Source organism: Nomascus leucogenys, unplaced genomic scaffold, assembly GCF_006542625.1.
Source record: "Nomascus leucogenys isolate Asia unplaced genomic scaffold, Asia_NLE_v1 000842F_82056_qpd_obj, whole genome shotgun sequence".
NCBI classification, from domain to species: Eukaryota; Metazoa; Chordata; class Mammalia; order Primates; family Hylobatidae; genus Nomascus; species Nomascus leucogenys.
Window position 1 is genome coordinate 58,963 of NW_022097643.1, and position 21,775 is coordinate 80,737.

The following is a 21,775-nucleotide window of genomic DNA, read 5'->3' on the forward strand; positions in this document are numbered from 1 at the left end:
GTACCAGCTACTCGGGAGGCTGAAGTACGAGAATCACTTGAACCCGGGAGGTTGCAGTGAGCCAAGATTGCACAATTGCACTCTAGCCTGGGTGTCAAGAGAAGACTGTCTCCAAAAAAAAAAAAAAAGGAAGATTTTATGCTCAGCTCTCTTCCTGAAGGTTTACTTTGCTCATGACTTTAGGTATAGCTCATACAAAACATACACCGTGAAAGGTTGTCTCCAACTTACAATCCCTTTAAACAACATTTCAAAAGCTTGTTTCTAAGTCAACTGTATTTACCCCAAGTTCTTCATCCTATATAAAAATATGGCAGTTGGCCGGGCACGGTGGCTCATGCCTGTTATCCCGGCACTTTGGGGGGCCAAGGCAGGTGGATCACGAGGGTCAGGAGATCGAGGCCATCCTGCCCAACATGGTGAAACCCCGTCTCTACTAAAAATACAAAAATTAGCCAGGCATGGTGGCATGCGCCTGTAGTCCCAGCTACTCAGGAGGCTGAGGCAGGAGAATCGCTTGAGGAGGTTGCAGTGAGCCAAGACTGCGCCACTGCACTCCAGCCCGGGTGACAGAGCAACACTCCGTCTCAAAAAAAAATAATAATAAATAAATAAATACAGTAAAAATGGTAGTTACTGATTCGGTGTGGCAATCAAATTCATAATGAGTACTATCATTTCTCTTGTAACCAAATACTCCTGTTAACTGTCAATGCTGCAAAATGAAGGAACCTCTCTAGATCAATTACTCTCTACAGAGAAAGTAGAGAAATTACACGATATTCAGATTTCAGCTGTAAACTGAACAATTCTAAGGTAGGTGGAATCTGCATTTCCTCCTCTATGTTTAAACAAACCAATCAATCAATCATGGGATTCTTTTTTTTTTTTCAGACGAGTTTCACCCTTGTTGTCCAGGCTGGAGTGCAATGGCACAGTCTCAGCTCACTGCATCCTCTGTGCCCCAGGTTGAAGCAATTCCCCTGCCTCAGCCTCCCGAGTAGCTAGGACTACAGGCATGAGCCAGCACAGCCGGCTAATTTTTTGTATTTTTAGAAGAGACGGGGTTTCACCATGTTGGCCAGACTGCTTTCGAACTCCTGACCTCAGGTGATCCAGCCGCCTTGGCCTCCCAAAGTGCTGGGAATATAGGCGTGAGCCACCATGCCCAGCGGCTTTCTTTTAATTCCTCTAGAGAAGGTAGAGTCTTGTCCTGTCTCACTATGCTTCTATGATTAAGCTAGATATCCTCCATACAGAAGGCAATAGAACTTGGATGCAAAGACGTCACTCATTTCTGTGAAATATCAGTTACCTGTCTGTAGTCTCTAGGAGCTTCTGAACTATGAGTTCAAATGAAGAAGATAAGCAGTAAGTAGCTGGTTCTTCCTGATCATCAGCAACATCTGCGGCTTCATAAGCAGCTTCAGCCAGACTAGAGAAAGCCTGAAATGCAGATAGGTTCAATGTTAATCCTGAAAGAACCCCACACCTTAGGATTATCTCATTTTTCATTAAGATACTTTGGGCTGTGTCAGTGAACTTCCAACTTTTTCTGCCAAGGTCATCTCAAGACAGCATTTTACAGGTATCTTTTAAACTAACTATTTATTTATTTGTACTTTCTGTTCACCCTGTCTGATAATCTGACAACTCTCTAAGCAGCAGACTACCAATACCTGCCATTTCTTCTGTTTCCAATCACAGAAATCCTGTCTGATAATCTGACATCTCTCATCATCCTGTTTGATAATCTGACAACTTTCTAAGCAGCAGAGTACTTTCAACAATACCTGCCATTTCATTTGTTTCCTTTCACAGAAAGACTTTTAGCCCCATTCCTTCCTTATTTGAACTTCCTCCCCTTAACCAATTACATTAGCCTATACTGACTCAGCATTTAGGCCGCCTACCTTCCTTCCCTTTTGCCCTCTTCTCAGCAATGATACTTCTTGTAGCCAAAAACTCTCTACCTTAATGAAAACTTCTTGTCCCCAAGCAATTCAAGAAAGTAACCCAAGTCCAGATAGTTTCCCCACTGGGTTACCATGACTGTTCTAAGTGGTTCAGGAACCAGTAACCGTAAGTCAACTGTTCCCACTGGCTCTTGCATTTGGAATCTCCCCCACATTTTAACTGAATAAATTAGAAAGAAAATGCTACTCAGAAAAAGCTTTCCAGTGAGGCAGATTGATTTCTCTCCCACACCTTCTACTTTCTTGCCAGTGGCACAGGCAAGCTCTTTTTCTCACCAGGAAGAAAATCCCTTACCCAGCACACATTTGAAGCCACTCTGGGTTCAGCACTGAGACCCTCAATCAGACACTGTAGCAGGGGAGCCAAGTAGACATCATTGATGGCAGCTTCAGGAAGCAGCTCACAAATTCTGGCTATAGTCCATGCAGCCGTATCTCGAACAACTACACTGGGGTCTTTCATTAATTCTATTAGGGTGGGCATAGGCTGAAAATATAAGTTATTAGCAAAGCAAAGCAAAGATTAAAATTCATGTTAACTACTACCCCAGAAAAAGAAATACTGATGGATGGCTTAACTCAAAAAAGTCACCAAGATACTTTTGTAATTTTACAGGACATGGTGTGAAACATCTTTCAAAATATTTGAAAATATCTTTCAAAACTCCAGTTTAGAGTTTTATAATAAGAATTTGGTATAAATGCTTTTAGTAGTCTGCAATAAATTACTCAGAGGCCAGGCATGACGATGGCTCATGCCTGTAATCCCAGCACTCTGGGAGGCTGAGGCAGGCAGATCACTTGAGGTCAGGAGTCACTTGAGGTCAGGAGTTCAAGACCAGCCTGGCCGACATGATGAAACCCGGTCTCTCTACTAAGAACACAAAAATTAGCTGGGCATGGTGGCACATAGTCCCAACTACTCAGGGGGCTGAGGCACGAGAATTGCTTGAGCTAGGGAGCTGGAGGTTGCAGTCAGCCTAGATTGCACCACTGCACTTCAGCACTCCAGCATGGGTGACAGAGTAAGACTCCATCCCCCCGCCTCCCCACCTCAAAAAAAGGAATTACTTGGATACTCAGAATTCTCAGGATGCAGCTATGATGGCATCTGGCTATATCCAGAAGACTGAAAGACTGAATTCATTAAGCACTAAACTCAACTGTAACTCTTTTTTTTTTTTGAGATAGAGTTTCGCTCTTGTTACCCAGACTGGAGTGTGATGGCATGACTTGTAATAGCAAAACAAGCACAACATTTCCGTAAGAACATTTTCATTACATAAAGGACATTTTGTCCAAAGAATAGAATAATAATGCCATTATTAAAAATTATGGGGAATCGCCGGGCACAGTGGCTCATGCCTGTAATTCCAGCACTTTGGAAGACTGAGGTGGGCGGATAACGAGGTCAGGAGATCGAGACCATCCTGGCTAACATGGTGAAACCCCGTCTCTACTAAAAATACAAAAAAATTAGCAGGGTGTGGTGGCGGGCACCTGTAGTCCCAGCTACTCAGGAGGCTGAGGCAGGAGAATGGCATGAACCCAAGGGGCAGAGCTTGCAGTGAGCCGAGATGGCGCCACTGCACTCCAGCCTGGGCGACAGCAAGACTCCATCTCAAAAAAAAAAAAAAAAAAAAAAAAAAATTATGGGGAATCAGTGCTAGGTGCAAAAAAAAACTATCGGGAAATGCTTACAACATAGTATTAAATGAAGAAACAAGTTATAAAACAATCTGCACAGGAAGAGCCTGTTGCACAGACATGCACACAGGAAAAAGCTTCAAGAATAAATACAGAGTTAAGAGTGGTATTTCTGGGCAATGAAATTAAAGGTGACTTTTCTCTTTTGGCTTTTTTCAAATGTCTCTGGATCATGCTGACTTATGTAATTAAAAACCTAAGGAATCTATTTTACCCTCATTAAAAGTAAACAAGTATCTAGAAATAATCTTTGTAGATGACAATTTACAGTTTTGTTTTGAAAAATAAAGATATGCTTTAAGTTTAAACAATAAACATCCTACTTTCTACTCCAAAAATCCCTCAGCTTCACCTGTATAACTAGTGGTTTGAGCTGACTGGGCTCTGGTCCTTCCAAGATACAACCAAAAGCCATCACTGCTGCATCCTGGTACCGCCAATCTGGGTTCTTGATGTATTCTTTAATGAAGGGGAGGACATGTGGGACAATGTCATCTTCATAGCAGGTGGCCAGAAGCATGAGGCACACCCCTGCTGCTTTGCAGGGGTTCCAGTCATCGTCATCATCATTTTCGTCCTGGTGAAAGAATATGGCACTAGTTAAGATTTTGTCCAAAGAATCATTTTAACTCTAAAGGTCCTCTGACTACTCTTGAATGTCTTTAGAACTTAAACTCCAGGGAAATAAAATATAAGACCTTTGTATTTTGTCTCTTCCACAAACATTCGTCACAGGATAGCCTTTGTTAAACGAGATTCAGATGGAAGAAGATTCCCTTTAGTACTACACAACAAGAATGAAAAAATTTCAACTACTTCCAAAAAGAATGAATTCCAAACATTTAGAACAAAATACAGAACTAGAGTGTATACTGTATGATTCCAGTTATGTAAAGTCCAAAATCGGCCAGGCGCTGTGGCTCATGCCTGTAATCCCAGCACTTTTGGGAGGCTAAGGTGGGTGGATCACTTGAGGTCAGGAGTTTGAGACCAGCCTGGCCAACATGGTGAAACCCCATCTCTACCAAAAATATAAAAATTAGCTGGGTGTGGTGGCACGTGCCTGTAGTCCCAGCTACTCAGGAGGCCAAGGCAGGAGAATTGCTTGAACCTGGAAGGCGGAGGTTGCAGTGAGCCGAGATTGTGCCACTGTGCTCCAGCCTGTGTAACAGAGTGAGCCTCTGTCTCAGAAAAAAAAAAACAAAAGACATAGTATTAAAAAAATAATAAATAAAGTCCAAAATCAACAAAAATTAACCTATGGAATAAAAGACCAGGAAAGTGAGGGAGTTTTATGACTGGGAAGAAGACATGATTCAATCAAAAGTTCAAAAAAGAGGCGAGGTGCAGTGGCTCATGCCTGTAATCCCAGCACTTTAGGAGGCCAAGGCAAGCAGATCACTTGAGGTCAGGACTCCGAGACCAGCCTGGCAAACACGGTGAAACCTCGTTTCTACTAAAAATACAAAGACTAGCTGGGTATAGTGGCACATGCCTGTTAATCCCAGCTACTCGGGAGGCTGAGGCAAGAGAATCACATGAACCTAAGAGATGAGGGTTGTAGTGAGCCAAGACAGCCCCACTGCACTCCAGCCTGGGTAACAGAGCAAGACTCTGTACCCCCCAACCCTCAACAAAAAACCAAAAACACAAAAGTTCAAAAAAGAAAAGATTCCACTAATATCTCCTCTTAAGTTAGAATCCAAGGTATAGCTTCCTAATTGTGGCCATTCACACCACATAGTAAACTTAAGGCATGTTGCCTATGCAGTTTCAGAAAATCACACAAAGAATAATTTGTTCTCAAATAGGAAAAGCACAATAAAAATATAAGAAAGTAGGCCGGGTACAGTGGCTCACGCTTGTAATCCCAGCACTTTGGGAGACTGAGGTGGGCGGATCACGAGGTCAAAAAATCGAGATCATCCTGGCCAACATGCTGAAACCACGTCTCTACTAAAACTACAAAAATTAGCTGGGCGTGGTGGTGCATGCCTGTAGTCCCAGCTACTCAGGAGGCTGAGGCAGGAGAATCGCTCGAACCCAGGAGGCGGAGGTTGCAGTGAGCCGAGGTTGCACCACTGCACTCCAGCCTGGCGAGAGAGCGAGACTCCGTCTAAAAAATAAATACATAATATATATAATATATATAAATATGTAAAATATATTATATATAAAATATAATACATATAAAAATATAATTATATATAATATATAGTACATATAAAATATATAACATATGTAACATAACATAATATATATAAAATATATAATATATAAAATACATATATTTAAAATACACACACACACACACACACACACACACACAAAGACGCACACACACAAAGACACGAAGTCAAAATGCAGGTTTTTTTTTTTTTCTTTTTGAGACAGTCTCGCTTTGTGGCCCAGATTGGAGTGCAATGGCGTGATCTTGGCTCACTGCACCCTCCGCCTCCTGGGTTCAAGCGATTCTCCAGCCTCAGCCTCCAGAGTAGCTGGGATTACAGGCACGTGCCACCACGTTCAGCTAATTTTTGTGTTTTCAGTAGAGATGGGGTTTCACCATATTGCCAGGCTGGTCTCGAACTCCTGACCTCAGGTGATCCGCCCACCTCAGCCTCCCAAAGTGCTGGGATTATAGGCGTTAGCCACCGGGCTGGGCCTCAAAATGAAGGTCTTTTACCCAAAGTTAGCACCAGTTTTCTTGGCACACCACTGATGAGCTTAAACCTAACAGTCTCAAGGAATTTCCTTGATTCCATAATATTAAGTAAAATATTACAGAATTGGCAAAATAGCAACTAAGGATGATGGGCTCTGTAATTAGCTACAAGCTCAAATCACATAAATAACTATTTACTGCAAAAAGAGCAGGACCCATATATGTCTCCACGTACTGATAATATAAGGACATTATCTTCACCAGATTCTGTAAAGCAGCCACTCGTACCTTTTATGAAGAGCAGATCAGATAGTTTACGAAAATAACAATGCAATCTGACAAAGTTAGATTCACTCAAATGGGCCAATAATCCTAAGGATTAATTGAGGTAAAAATGGGATACGTTATCATTTCCCTAAAATTCATTCTCTCCCTTCAATTCCCTCATTATCCGTTCATTTTCCTATTTCGTCTCTCTTTTTTGGGGAAGGGACAGAGTTTCGCTCTTGTTGCCCAGGCTGGAGTGCAGTGGCATGATCTTGGCTCACTGCAACCTCTGCCTCCCAGATTCAAGCAATTCTCGTGCCTCAGCCTTCCAAGTAGCTGGGACTACAGGTGCCTGCCATCATGCCCACCTAATTTTTTGTATTTTTAGTAGAGACGGGGTTTTGCTATGTTGACCAGGCTCATCTTGAACTCCTGAGCTCAGGCAATCCACTCACCTCGGCCACCTAAAGTGCTAGGATTAAAGGTGTGAGCCACTATGCCCAGCCATTTCTCTCTTTTTTTTTTTTTGAGACATTCTTCTTGCTCTGTTGCCCTTGTGCTAGTTTAGTGGCCATGATCATGGCTCACTGCAGCCTCAACCACCAGGCTCAAGTAATCCTCCCATTTCAGCCTCCCACGTAGCTAGGACTACAGGCTCGCCCCATCACGCACAGCTAATCTTTGTGGACGTGGAGTCTTGCCATGTTGCCCAGTCTGGTCTCCAACTCCTGGGCTCAAGTGATCCTCTGGCCTCTGCCTCCCAAAGTGCTGGGATTATAGGTGTGAGCCACCACACCCAGTCCTTTTTTTTTTTTTTGAGATGGAGTATTCCAGGCTGGAGTGCAGTGGTGTGATCTCAGCTCACTGCAACCTCCACCTCCCGGGTTCAAGCGATTCTCCCGCCTCAGCCTCCTGAGTAGCTGGGATTACAGACATGCGCCTATAAAGTGTTGGGATTACAGGCGTAAGCTACCGCGTCTGGCCTCAGTCCTTTTTTTTTTTTTTTTTTGCATTAAAGGTGCGTGTGGAACCCACGGTAGGGCTAAATTCACTAATACTATTCAGACTGAAGATGTTAACTTCTATCTTCTTGAAGGGTCAGGTTTTGGGTATAGCAATAGCAAAGCTGCTTTAATGGCTACAGGGGAAAACAATCACTTGAATAACCTATGGCAATAAAGTAGCAAAGCTGATCAAAAACCTTTTCTCCCTTAACTGTTTGTGTATATATATTTTTTAGTAGAAATGGCTTGAATAACCTACGGCAATGAAGTAGCGAAGCTGATCGAAAACCTTTTCTCCCTTAACTGTTTATTTGTGTATACATATTTTTTAGTAGAGATGGTGTCACCATGTTGCCCAGGTTGGTCTCCAACTCCTGACCTCAGTGATCCTCCTGCTTTGGCCTCCCAAATTGCTGGGATTATAGTGAGCCACCACACTGGCCCCTTAAACCTTTTTTAAGAGGATGGCAACTTCCGTTACAATTCTTCCCTCTTCTCCAATGTTTTTATTAATTATCATTATTATTTTTTGAGATGGAGTCTGTTTGCACTGGCATGATCTCGGCTCACTGCAACCTCCGCCTCCCAGGTTCAAGCGATTCTTGTACCTCAGCCTCCCCAGCAGCTGGGACTACAGGCACGTGCCACCACACCCAGCTAATTTTTTTGTATTTTTAGTGGAGACAGGGTTTCACCATGTTGGCCAGACAGGTATGAAACTCCTAACCTCAGGTGAACTTCCTGCCATGGCCTCCCTAAGTGCTGGGATTACAGGTGTGAGCCACCATGCCCAGCCAGAATATTAATTATTAGTAACAATATTAATCAAACCTTATTGCTCAAGTCAACTGATTCCCAGTATTTCAAACTTATATTAGATTTGACATTTCCTAGGAAAGATGCGAGACAGATTTTTCATATAACCTCACACTTACCCTCGTATCTGGACACTGTGTGGCTTCACAGACCACCTGCATAATAAAGTGCCTTTCAGACTGTAGGAGGAATAAAAATAAAGAGAATTAGGAGAGCATAACCTGTACATAGGAAGATTTCCAGACTCCCTCTACAAGGAAAACCTCTCGCTCCCTCAGGGCCCTACACAGCCCTGCCTGGTACAATCAAGCCACTCTCCCTTCAGATGGTACAGCACTATAAAGGCTATAAAGAATTTACCTTCGGTGTCTGCTACGTGACTTGCCCTCCAATGAGGTCCCTAATCTTTTAATCTCCAAAATGACCCTTCACTAACAAAGACTTCAGGGAGGAAACAGAAAAATGTAGGTCACAAGGTTTAAATAAAAATGGTTGGTTAAAAGATAAAAATTTACATGTAGGAAAATCAATTTCCTTATAGCTAAAATAGAATTCAAAACATCTGCTTTATTTCAGAGACTAAATTTGTTTTCTGAGGTAGCAAATTCACATCAAATGTGGTGAGAAAACGGAGAATGAGCTTTATGTGCTACCCTCCTAAATCTTCCAAAATCTATTAAACAAAAATCCAGTTTTCTAATCAATTAGAATTGCCATTTGCTCTGGGGTTTCAGACCTTTCCAAAGTCAAGAAATGGTAAAAAGTCAGCTAAAGTGTCAACAAACATACATACAGAAATACTTTCAGACCATGACCCCAGCAATTTTACTTGTCAGTATTTACCCAAAAGGACTGAAAGCAGAGTCTCAAAGATACACATGCATGCCCATGTTCATAGCAGCATTACCCACAATAGCCAAAAGGTGGGCGCAAACCAAATGGCCATGGATGGACGACTAGATAAACAAAATGTGGCATATACATATAATGGAATATTAATCACCCTTAAAAAGCAAATTTTGACAAATGCTACCCCTTAGATGAATCTCAAGGACATCATACTAAGTAAAACAAACCAGTCGCAAAAAGACAAATATTATATAATTCCACTTACGTAAGGTATTTCGTTAGAGTAGTAAAATACATAGAAACTGAAAGTAAAATGGTGGTTACCAGTGGCTGAGAAAAGGGGAAATGAGGAGTTGTTGTTCAGTATGTACAGTTTCAGTTTTGCAAGATGAAAAAGTTCTGGAGATTGTTTCCACAGCAATGTGAATCTACTTAACTATACATTTAAAAATGATTTAAGATGGTAAATTTTATGTTATTCATTGCATTTTCAGCCAAAATGTTTACATATATATTATACATACACAACATATACATATATACATATATATATGTTTTGGAGACAGAGTCTTGCACTGTTGCCCAGGCTGAAGCACAGTGCTGAAATCTTGAGCCTTGAACTCCCAGGCTCCAGTGATCCTCCCACCTCAGCTTCCCAAGTAGCTGGGATTACAGGCATGTGCCAGAGCACCTGGCTATATATCCTGTTTTTTTTTGTTTTTTTTTTTTTTGAGACAGAGTCTCGCTGTCGCCCAGGCTGGAGTGCAGTGGCGCCATCTCGGCTCACTGCAGGCTCTGCCCCCGGGGGTTCACGCCATTCTCCTGCCTCAGCCTCCCGAGTAGCTGGGACTACAGGCGCCCGCCATCTCGCCCGGCTAATTTTTTTTGTATTTTTAGTAGAGATGGGGTTTCACTGCGTTAGCCAGGATGGTCTCGATCTCCTGACCTCGTGATCCGCCCGCCTTGGCCTCCCAAAGTGCTGGGATTACAGGCGTGAGCCACTGAGCCCGGCATATATCCTGTTTCTTAAAAACACCTTCCTAAGGTGGTATGAAACACACCAATTGCTATAATTTTTATTTATTTCATTTTTCATTCTTTTTTTTCCATTATAAGCCCTGTAAACACAAGAGCTCACAAAACTGGTTAATAACTCAGTTGTTCCTCTCCACAGAAATCTTTTTTTTAGAGACAGGGTTTTCTCATGTTGCGCAGGCTAGTCTCAAACTCCTGACTTCAAGTGATCCTCTTGCCTTGGTGGCCCAAAGTGTTGGGATTACTGGATGTGAACCCCAGCACCCGGCCTCCACAAAATCTTTAGTACAAGGCAAAAGATTCACACAATCTTAAAAGAAACCAAAGTATATAGTACATGCCATAATTTCTTTCCTTTTCTTTTTTTTTTTTTTTTTTTTTTTTTTTTTTTTGAGACAGTCTCGCTCTGTCGCCCAGGCTGGAATACAGTGGTGCAATGTCGGCTCACTGCAACCTCTGCCTCCCAGATTCAAGTGATTCTCCTGCCTCAGCCTCCTGAGTAGCTGGGATTACAGGTGCACGCCACCACACCCGGCTAATTTTTTGTATTTTTAGTAGAGACGGGGTTTCACCATGTTCGTCAGGCTGGTCTCAAACTCCTGACCTGATGATCCACCCGCCTCAGCCTCCCAAAGTGCTGGGATTACAGGCTTGAGCCACAGCGCCCAGCCTATTCCTTTCTTTTTTTTAAGGGACGATATCTGACTTTGTTGCCCAGGCTGGCCTTGAACAACTGGCCTCAAGCAATCCTCCCACCTCAGCCTCTGAAGTAGCTGGAATACAAGTATGCACCACCACACCCTATAATTTTTTAAAAACCCAACAACATTCCACACTTTGGACTGCAAAAGGAAAAACCTAAGCTTAGAAACACTTTATTTCCAAAAGCATGATGAGAAACGGCAAACACTCCATGGGGATATCTCACACAACACGAACTCAACTAAACTGCAAACAAATACTTTTAAGTAGGTGGTACTTTCTAAATCATAAACTTAAAAAAAAAACCAAAAAACTTTCATTTAACTTTCATCCCTTACTGTCTGAATCTACACCTTATTGTCAAAAAACTTACCTCTTTGTCAAAGTTTGCTTTGGTGAACTCCAATGAGTTCAGGAGTGCATTAGTAGCAGCTAGCTTCACATTATTACTAGGCTCTTCTTTCCTCATCCCCTGGATTATGGCAGTCAGAATCTCATTGGATTTATCTTGTAGCTGCTCTGGGTCCTGTAACAAGCAGAGAAGTGCAATGAACATACAGTCAGCCCTCTGCAGCCATGGGTTCCACATCTGTGGATTCAAACAACTATGGATTGAAAATATTTAGAGGAAAAAAAATGGATGGTTGCATTTGTACTGCACCAAAAGGTGCATGTACACCTTTTCTTGTCGTCATTCCCTTAATACAGTATACCAACTATTAATATAGCATTTACATTGAATTAGGTATTGTAAGTATTCTAGAGATGATTTAAAGTATATGGGAGGATCTGCATAGGTTATATGCAAATACTACACCATTTTATGTAACACACTTGAACATCTGAGGATTTTGGTACCTGAGGAGGGTGCAGGAGTCAATCCCCTCCAGATGACTGCCATAAGGAGCTCATGACTAATCAGCAGTCCTTTTTCTGTTCTTAAGAGACAGGGTCTATACTGCCCAGACTGAAGTGCAGTGGCTATTCACAGGCACTACCACAGTGCACTGCACCCTCAAATTCCTGGGTTCAAGTGATCCTCCCACCTCAGCTTCCCAAGCAACTGGGACTACAGGTGTAAGCTACTGTGCCTGGCTTAATCAGCAGTCCTTTTAACTGTAAAGTTCACTCAAGAAAGTATCATGACTTGGTGATCTTTCCCCACCCATTTCCATTTGGGAGTAGCACTGCAAACCACCTGCAAAATAATCTCATTGTACTGGCAGTCCAAAACTGAAAAAAAGCAAGTCAAATTCATCAACTTCATCTTTGACTTCTTAGCATAATGACTCTGGGTATGAGGTAATATTAGTTTTCTTCCCCGCTTCTGTGCAAATGGAGATGGCAGTCTGTTGGTGTTTTCCAGGCCATCTGTACTCTAAAGTAAAGCTTCAGGACATTTAAGGGCCAAGGCCGAGGATCAACACCTGGGCACATCTAGGGAGTCTAAGTCCGGGTCAAGTGCTGTGGGCTCCTTTGCTTCATAAAGTCTATATATTAAAATACACACCAAGAGTGGTAACCTCATCAGGAACAACAGTGCTGCGAGGGCTACATCTAAAATACTGTGTCTCCAGTGGCTAAACCAACTACATCAAATGTTGGCAAAACTTTCCGTAATTTAGTAAATGAAAATGCGCCACAACATTCATGGTACATTCAGGATCTTAAGAAAAAGGATTGGGTCAGGGATGCTCCAAATAAGAATATCCTCATTTTGTAAGTCTAGAATCTAAGACTCTTCAGACATAGACTTCTGTTTTCAGTTTGCGATCCTCAAGTTTCTTTACTTTAGGGCGTGATTAGCAATGTGAAGACAGAGGCCTAAGGGAAATAAATCAGTCTCACTTTCAAAACACTGTGCAATTTAGCTTGGCTTTCTTTGTGATTCAATAAGGTAGTACTAATATCATTCATGTCACAGCTAGAGGCAATCAGAGGTATATAAACCAGATACATTAGGCAAGCACTTACTATATCTTGGCAAATATAACCAACCGATGGCTTCCAATGTCGACTCCTTCATGTGCTCTGTGCTGTTGGGGTTTGTAACATTGGCCACCAGCTGAGGAATGAGTTCTGGCCACTGGTTTACTGGGATCTCTGCACAAGCAATACCAGCCACACCCTGTGAGGCAGAACTAGGCCGGTAAGTTTCTGTGCCCAATGTCTGCAAAACCTGCACCAAAAAAGACAAAAGACACAAATTTCTAACACTATTTGACCATATTTTGCCCACCACCATACTTATATTAGTGTCTTTGAATTCTTTTTTTTTTTCTTTCTTAAGACAGGGTCTCACTCTGTTGCCCGGACTGGAGGGCAGTGGCACAATCACAGCTCACTGTAGCCTCAATCTCTATGGTGCAATCTATCCTCCCGCCTCAGGCTCCTGAGTACCTGAACTACAGGGGTGGATATGCTGACACACCCAGCTATCTTTTGTTGAGACAGGGCATCACCATATTGCCCAGGCTCAAAAGAAAAAAAAAAAAAAGGAAAATACAAGGCCTCAGTTGTCCAGGGTGGAGTGCACTAGCAAAACGATAGTGCAGCGGCACAACGATACTGCAGCCTCGACCTCCCATGCCTCCCCGAGTAGCTTAGACTACAAGCACATGCCATCACACCCAGCTAACTTTTTTGGATTTTTAGTAGAGATGGGGTCTCCCTATGTTGCCCAGGCTGGTCTCAAATTCCTGGCCTCCCAGAGTGCTAGGATTACAGGTGTGGGCCACTGTGCCCAGGCAGCTGTCTCAGAATTTTTTTTTTTTTTTTTTGAAACAAGTCTCGCTCGTGTCCCCCAGGCTGGAGCACAATGGCGCGATCTCGGCTCACTGCAACCTCCGCCTTGCAGGTTCAAGTGATTCTCCTGCCTTAGCTCCCCCCAGCAAGTAGCTGGGATTACAGGTGCCTGCCACCATGCCCGGCTAGTTTTTGTATTTTTAGTAGAGGTGGGGTTTCACCATGTTGGTCAGGACAGTCTTGAACTCCTGACCTCAGGTGATCCACCCGCCTCGGCCAACCAAAGTACTGCGATGACAGGCGTGAGCCACCGTGCCTGGCCTCAGAATTCTTATCTATAATACAGAAAAGTAGAAAAGGCTGTCAGAAAAAGCCAGCCTCAGTAGCAACATCAGCATAATCAACACTGCCCTAGAACCTAGAAACAAAACCAGTCATCCCACCTCACTTCAACCTTCAACATGAGGTGGGAAACCAGAAGTTACAATCGGAGGTAGCAGTAAATGGCAAAGGAGAGAGATGGGGACAAAACTCATCTTCCAGGCTCATTGTTGCCATTATAAGGAAAGGATGGTTCACAACCTCATTTTGTGGACAGACATGGACACTAGAATGAAGCTAGTTCTGGGGCATTCGAGTGGGTCTTATTCACAGTAGATCACTGTCTAATCTGATCCAAGGAGATCTCACTCATGAGACGTGGCTGAAACAAAACTTTTCCTTCTAATCATTGACAACCCAGCACTCTGGGTGACTTACATAGAAAGGCCTTGGTCAAGTAACAACATCACTAAATACAAAAACAAAGTTGCTGATGTTAATAACACCTATGAACTAATCTTTATATGACTTCCAATCTGAAAGGATTTGTGTTTGCCCAAGAATCAAAGAACTGTTCTCTCTACCACTGACAGATACCAAAATCTAGCCAGATATCAAAACAAGATCCACTTGTCATTAAACATGTCTCGCTTGACATGGTAACCACACCACCATTTATGTAAAGAGTAAAGGCACAGGTATGATAAAAGATGAAGCCACAATTGACCTAGGGTTAATTATTACCGTGATCAGCTAATTCAGTCAATGAACTCACTAAGAATCACTAGTCCACTCAAAGGCAAACAGTTAACTGTTCTGGCATGAACACAGGACAAAAAATAGCTGCCAGATATTCAGGCCAGCTCTGCTGACTGGGTCGGATCACTTAGTAATCTGCTTTGCGGCTAGAACCAATAATGAACTCCTCCTTTCCTTCTTATTATGGTATATCACCATCCCCGGCCCCCACCCCATCAGCTCTACCCAACTACAAACAGTTCTGATTGATGTTAAATGAAGGGCTTTGCTCTCAAGGACTAGCAGAGCTACAATGGACAAAAACTGTATGTCAAAGACATGGGGGAATGAGGGGGAAAAACAAGGTGAATTGTCCAAAATGTCAGGGGCTGAATGGGTATTATCAACCCAAGTCCAGGGTGCCTTCACACTACACTACATCATCTCCTAGTACATATGTGGAGTGCACTGAATCCCATTCTACCTTTACCTTTTTCCTTTAGATTGCTTTCTGAAGACTCCGTATTACTTGAGGTGATTTAGAAACTACAGATGTCCACCTCCTGAGTACTAAGTTTTCTGTTTCGCCGGGGCGGTGGCTCACACTTGTAATCCCAGCACTTTGGGAGGCCGAGGCGGGCAGATCACGAGGTCAGGAGATTGAGACCACGGTGAAACCCCGTCTCTACTAAAAAAAAAAAAATACACACACACAAAAAAGTTTTCTGTTTAAACTAGAGGTAATCTTAATAGTAATATTCAATTATCAGAAAAGAGAAACTAGCTCTCAATTGTGCCCCAATATCCAGATTTCAAAAAAGATCACCAACAGTGAAATTTAGTATTAATTATCAGTTGTGCTATGAAAGGGAAAAAGGCCAAGGTAACTGTTAGCTTTTTTTTCATGCCCGAGGGCTAACCATGCCTATACAAATTATCTAATTTTTTTTTTTTTTTTAAGAAATGGAGTGTCACTCTGTCACCCAGGCTGGAGTGCAATGCGCAATCTTGGCTCACCACAATCTCTGCCTCCCAGGTTCAAGCACTTCTCCTGCCTAAACCTCCCGAGTAGCTGGGACTAGAGGTATCCACCGCCACAGCCAGCTAATTTTTGTATTTTTAGTAGAGATAGGGTTTCGCCATGTTGGCCAGGCTGGTCTCTAACTCCTGACCTCAGGTGATCCACCCACCTCGGCCTCTCAAAGTGCTGGGATGACAGGCATGAGCCACTGCGCCCAGCCATTATTGTCTATTTTTTTTTTTTTAAAGGATGGTGTTAAGAGTGATGTGCCAAAAAAATAAGCCAATTACAATTCCAATTACATCTTATCCCATTTACTGGTGTGTAATTTAAGGAAGATGAGAAACTGAATGGGCACTATCAGTATCGAGATTTCCAGTGATAGAATATACTTCCATTTATGTCACTTAGCTGAGGAGAAGGAATTAAAATGTTGTTATTACACAAGCAGACCCAACATGAATAGAAACAGCTCTACATATTCCAAAAAGATTTGAAACCAAGTTGGATTTAATAACCTGGCTCCTTATCATGGGTATGCAAGATTGGTGACAGAAGGAAGTACACAACCAGATAGAGAAGTTATTGCCTTACAGGGCACTACTTTACCTAATGCTGATATTCTAGAACCAGGAAATAGCAAGTATGATGTGCATAACCATGTCCTGCACAAGTACATATGTAGGAATTCCCCACTAGTTTCCACTCAGATACCAAGGACAAAATGATGACTGCACAGATATTTAACTCACTCCTCTTTGTGCCTTACCCATGTAAGACAGATCACTAAAGAACTTAATTTAAAAACAACAACAGCCAAGCGAGGTGGCTCACGCCTGTAATTCCCAGCACTTTGGGTCCAAGGCAGGCAGATCACCTGAGGTCAGGAGTTCAAGACCAGCCTGGACAACATGGTGAAAACCCCGTCTCTACTGAAAGTACAAAAAATTAGCTGGGCATGGTGGCGGGTGCCTGTAATTCCAGCTACTTGGGAGGCTGAGGCAGAGAATTGCTTGAACCTGGGAAGCGGAGGCTGCAGTGAGCTGAGATCATGCCACTGCACTCCAGCCTGGCAACAGAGCAAGACTGTCTCCAAAAAAAAAAAAAAATTCCCTGAGCTGTACTCCAGAAGTACCAAATCAGAATTTCTGGAGAGCTTGGAAATACGTATTAATAAATTCCCTAATTTTTATACAAATTTAGCACCAATTTCTACACTACTCCCATTTGCCAAACAGATTTTACAAATTATGGCACATAATTAAAGTTTCCCAAAAGGCTGCAGCCTACCTCAGTTCATCTAAAAAGAATTCCAATCCATCAATGGGAATGGACAAGCTGTGTTGAGAAAGATTTAAGACAAAGACAATTTTTATCTTCAGGTAAAGTTCAGGTCCCAGAAACCTATCACACCGTCAGCTCTATCCCATGCAAACAGCAAAAGATCTGAGAAAGCGATTTCTTGTTCTCTGGGCAATATAACCAAACAGATAAGCGTTACTCACATAGTTCTTTACTTCTTGCCAAGCATTAGCATCAATAGCAAGCCACCTCTGCTGATACTGTGCCTTGATATCTGGATCTTTAGATGTCAAAGAGTTCTTGATTTATAGACCAGCTGCAACTCTGGCAACCTGACTGTTTCCTGGATTTGCCAGCACTCTGGACAGTTCCACAAGGAAAGTGGGCTGTTAAGGGAAGATAAATCTGTAAATAAAAATATCTTAGGAATTTCCAGAACTGAGGATAATTTATAGAGCACTGAACCACCAGAGGAGGGGAGAGGAGGGGAACTAATGTCTAATTTTTTTTTTTTGATATATCATAAGCATCTCAGGAAACCACAAATATTTACTTCACTGACTTCTATAAAAATGTTACTTAGTATAACAGGAAGTCTTCCACTTTTCTCATGGAGCCTAGCACTTAATGAGGAATTACAGATTTTCCTATCAAGATCATTCTTAGTGCCCAAATTGTCACGTTAGACCCCCTGAATTGCAAGGTTTCAGAGTATGATAGTAGTAGTCAGTCTTCTATGTATACTGAGGCTGTCCCAAGAACTTTTAATAATGTCTGGTACTCAATGTTTGTTGAACGAATTACCTGTTATGACAGGGGGCAGAAAATAAAACTGTTTATCTAAATTTCAAAAAACCTTGGTCCCAAAAGAATGATCCAACTTTCCATCTCATGGCAGCAGCAGGGTAGCTTTTCATCCCATGGAAGGAGGTGATTTTATGAGAGTGGGAAATACAGATAAACCCAAAACAAACTTAGGAGCCTCATCCTCTGTTTTATTTGTGGGCACTCAGCAAAAAGGAAACAATGAAAAAGCGGATTTACAAGGAAAAAGTGGTAAGATACTTAGAAACAGGGGAAAAGTGAAAGAAAAAATCTTCAGGCAAGCTGTTCAAGCAAAATAACTTTGTATCTAATGATCAACAATTACTTGCTCCTATACATTTGGACTTTAGTTGAGGAATACAGTGGATCCCTGAAAAGCATGTTCTTTTGTAACCTTTTGTAATCCACAGGCCTCAAAAACTACTCTTTGTTTAAAAATTTAGCACACATTACCCTCTCTCTCCACCAAAAAAAACCGTGCCCAAACAGCAAAGTTAGCAGGAAAAGCCAAAAGCAGACACATTTTCTTACTGCTAACAAGTTCTGCAAGCACAGCAGAAGATAATTCTTTAAAAGTTTATTAATTATGTACCACTAAAGAATGTTAAGAATGTTCGGAATAAGATAAAAAGCTTCTTGCAAAATTTGCAAAAGCAGGAACAGGAATAATACCCTAAATGTAATTATCAACCTATCTAGTGGAAAAAACTCTTCCGGAAAGGATAAACAGGTTAGTTGTAAAAATTGGCACACATAAAGAACAACAAAAAAAAATCATTCAAAGGCAGTCTGTATAAAATAAGCCTTGTCACTTTGTTGATGTTGACATTTTGCCTATATAACAAAAGGAGCACATATGGTTACAGTGTTATTCAGACTTAATTCCTATTACCTTTCTCAAAGATGTCAAGCATCATCCAATCCTTCCCTCTGACCCCATCCCCCAACAGGAGATGGACACCAAAGAGAAAACTAACTGACATCTAGGCTGTTTCAACCAATCCATCCCACATTTTTATACAAAGGACCAGTCTCTAGCGGAGTTAGCTTCATTTTCTCCGGACCCCTTAAATTTTTAAAATATGAAAAACGAGGAACTTTCCCCTGTGATTTCATCAGCAAACAGGCCCCATCTCAAAGATGAGCCTCAGTCTGTTTTCTGGTGCAGATCCCTAGTGATTAGGTCTCTATTCATCCAGTCAGAAGGAAGAAAAAAAAAAAAAAGAAAGAAAAAGAAAAAAACCCTAGAGAGGAATAACCGGGCAGAAGAGGGAAAAATATTAGTGGAAATGGGTTAAGAGGCAGTCGTGGTGCCAGGCCTGGCCATGAGCACAGACCATGGTAGCTAGGAAAGGGCAGAGCTCTAGGAAATAGGTAGGGAGAGCCACAGGGGCCAAGGGACAGGAAGGAGAAGCCGGCCGGGGTCAGACAGCGCCGGGGCGGCCGGGCCCAGAGCTTCCACATGGCCCCTAGGCCCGACTCCCCCACCCGCCCACCCCCTGCTGAACACGCAGCGCCGCGCAACCTAACTTCCCTTCCTCTCTCTTTCTTCCCTCCCGCTGCACCGCCGGCCCTCCAGGGCCGCGCGACGATTTGGGCGGCAGGCAGCCCGGCGCGCCGGCCGCCATTGGCCAGTCGCGCGGGGCCGGGGGCGGGACAACACCCAACGGCTTCCCGATGGCGGGTTAGGTTGGACCGGGGCTGGGGGGGAGGGGGACGGGATGGGGCCGGGTAGGTTCCCGAGGCCTGGGCCTCCAGGAGGGGCGGAAAGGCCCCGCAACGCAGGGATGGGGACGCGGCGGGTATGGGCCTGTCGGCGGTCGGTGGTAGCACGCACCAGGGTTCTCCACGGGCCGCACGCTCCAGGAACTGTCTGCGCCGCTATCCCAGCTTCCAGCCGATCTAGGGGGAGGAAAGTGGAAGGACGGAGCGGGGTCAGAAGGGGCCGCGGCCTCCCCTCCCCCACCCACAATCACCTCAGCCCAACCCCGGTTCCTGCGTCCTACCAGGAGACACGGTCTTTCGAGGATGGTGATTCAGCTCCATGGCGGAGGTGGCGGCGGCGGCGACTCCTCCTAAGACGAGGGCCCGGCCTTTCGGGTGGCGGCTCGAACTGGGGATGGGGTTGGGGGTCGGGTGGGACGGGAGGGTAGGGTGGGGGGCGGGGGTCACCACAAGCCCATTCACCGGCTCTTTCTGGGTAGTCGCTCCGGCTCCCCTTCCTCTCCTCTTCCCTTACTTCCTCCCTCCAAATGGGTTGCTGGCGGCGGGGGAGGGACCCCGGGGGCAGCTCAGAGCGCGCTGGTGCTCGGGAGGCGGAGGGAGAAGGAAGGGAGGCGGTGAGTGAGAGGCGGCGCGCAGGGAGAGAGCAGGGAGGGAGGAAGGCGGAGGGATATTCGGGCGGGACCTGTCCGCGGAGGCGCCGCGCTCCACGGCGATTGGCCGTTGTCCTGGCCACGCGGAATCCCCAATTGGCCAGGCGCTCAGCGTCAAAGGGCCATCTCGTGCCCATTCGCCTGCTGTTTCAAGGCCCGGGTTGGCTGGGCGGGGCAGCGGAATGGAGCGCGCGGATTGGCCGGGGGGAGGGAGATTGGGTGGGGCAGGAGAGAGCCGCCGTTGATTGGGTGGGCTTGGTGAAGGCCTTGCGCTGAGACCGGAGGCCTGCGCGAATTGGCTTAGGGATAGTAGGCGTTGATAGGATAGGGTTCCTGAGAGAACTGAGAGGAGTTCGGGGTCGGGGCAACGGGAAGGCGGGAGGCGCCCGGCTACCCTAGGAGCCCGGCGCGGGGGCACGACGGGACGCCCCGGGAAGAGGGCGGGCTGGGTTCGATCGCTGGGGCTGCGGTTGGGTAAGCGCCGTTGCTCCCGAGGGGCGTGTCGAGGCGAGGCTTTCGCGGGCCTGAGCGGGGGAGGGGGGCCGTTGAAGTCCTTGCGCCGCGCCCACAGGAGCTACTTTAATGGCTAGGTCGACTTGTGCCCTGGCTTCGGCTGGGACGGTTCCGTAAGGCCATGTTGGGCTCCACTTCCAATGTGTAGATGTGGAAAACTGAAGCCAGAGGGTATGGAACTTGTCCAAGGTCACACAACTGGTGTGGTAGTGGCTTGATAAGCTCAAGGTCTCCTGACTGCCCTTGTCCCTACAAGCAGGCTTCCTCTCCAAGGAGTCCCCTAGGCCTGCTTATATTGGGGCTTGAGACCTGTGCTGTGATAAATTCTGACTTGCTTAGGGGTGAGCTAAGGGATTCCTCCTCTTAGACCCCCCATCCATAGCTTACCAGGTGCTTGACAGAATGGAATGTTTCACCCTCCAAAAGTACCCTGTAAAGGCCCAACCTCGAACCAAAAGAATGTGTGTACAGGCATAAAGGATTGTGGTTTCTTAACCTGTTTTCAGTTCTCAACCCCGGAGAAACTCATGAATGCCTTTTCTGTAGCAAAATGCATATAAAGAAAAATGTGGGCCGGGCGCTGTGGCTTCATGCCTGTAATCCCAGCACTTTGGGAGGCCCGAGGGGGGCGGATGACGAGTCAAGAGATCGAGACCATCCTTGGGCCAACTGGTGAAACCCCGTCTCTACTAAAATACAAAAAATTAGCCCAGTGTGGTGGTGGGAGCCTGTAATCCTAGCTACTTGGGAGGCTGAAGCAGGAGAATCACTTGAACTCAGAAGTCAGAGGTTGCAGTGAGCCGAGATTGCGCCACTGCACTCCAGCCTGGGCGACAGTGAGACTGTCACCCCCCCGCCCCCCCCCCCAAAAAAGTCAATGAAGATTAAGTGAGATGACATCTGTGAAAATCCTG

At 44.5% G+C, this 21,775-nt stretch overlaps 1 protein-coding gene across 1 annotated transcript; it reads right to left on the minus strand.

Annotated features, from left to right (window-relative positions):
* Positions 1-1,311: 1,311 nt before the first annotated feature.
* On the minus strand, positions 1,312-20,872 carry LOC115834321 (importin subunit beta-1-like; the record flags this gene model as incomplete). Its single annotated transcript, XM_030809079.1, is given in 12 exon segments — positions 1,312-1,446; positions 2,272-2,463; positions 4,036-4,260; positions 6,547-6,636; positions 8,555-8,614; positions 11,395-11,547; positions 12,996-13,016; positions 13,018-13,200; positions 17,352-17,534; positions 19,670-19,875; positions 19,980-20,086; positions 20,381-20,872. Coding segments are annotated over 12 exon segments (2,047 nt in total), but the record flags the coding sequence as incomplete, so codon positions are not given.
* Positions 20,873-21,775: the final 903 nt, after the last annotated feature.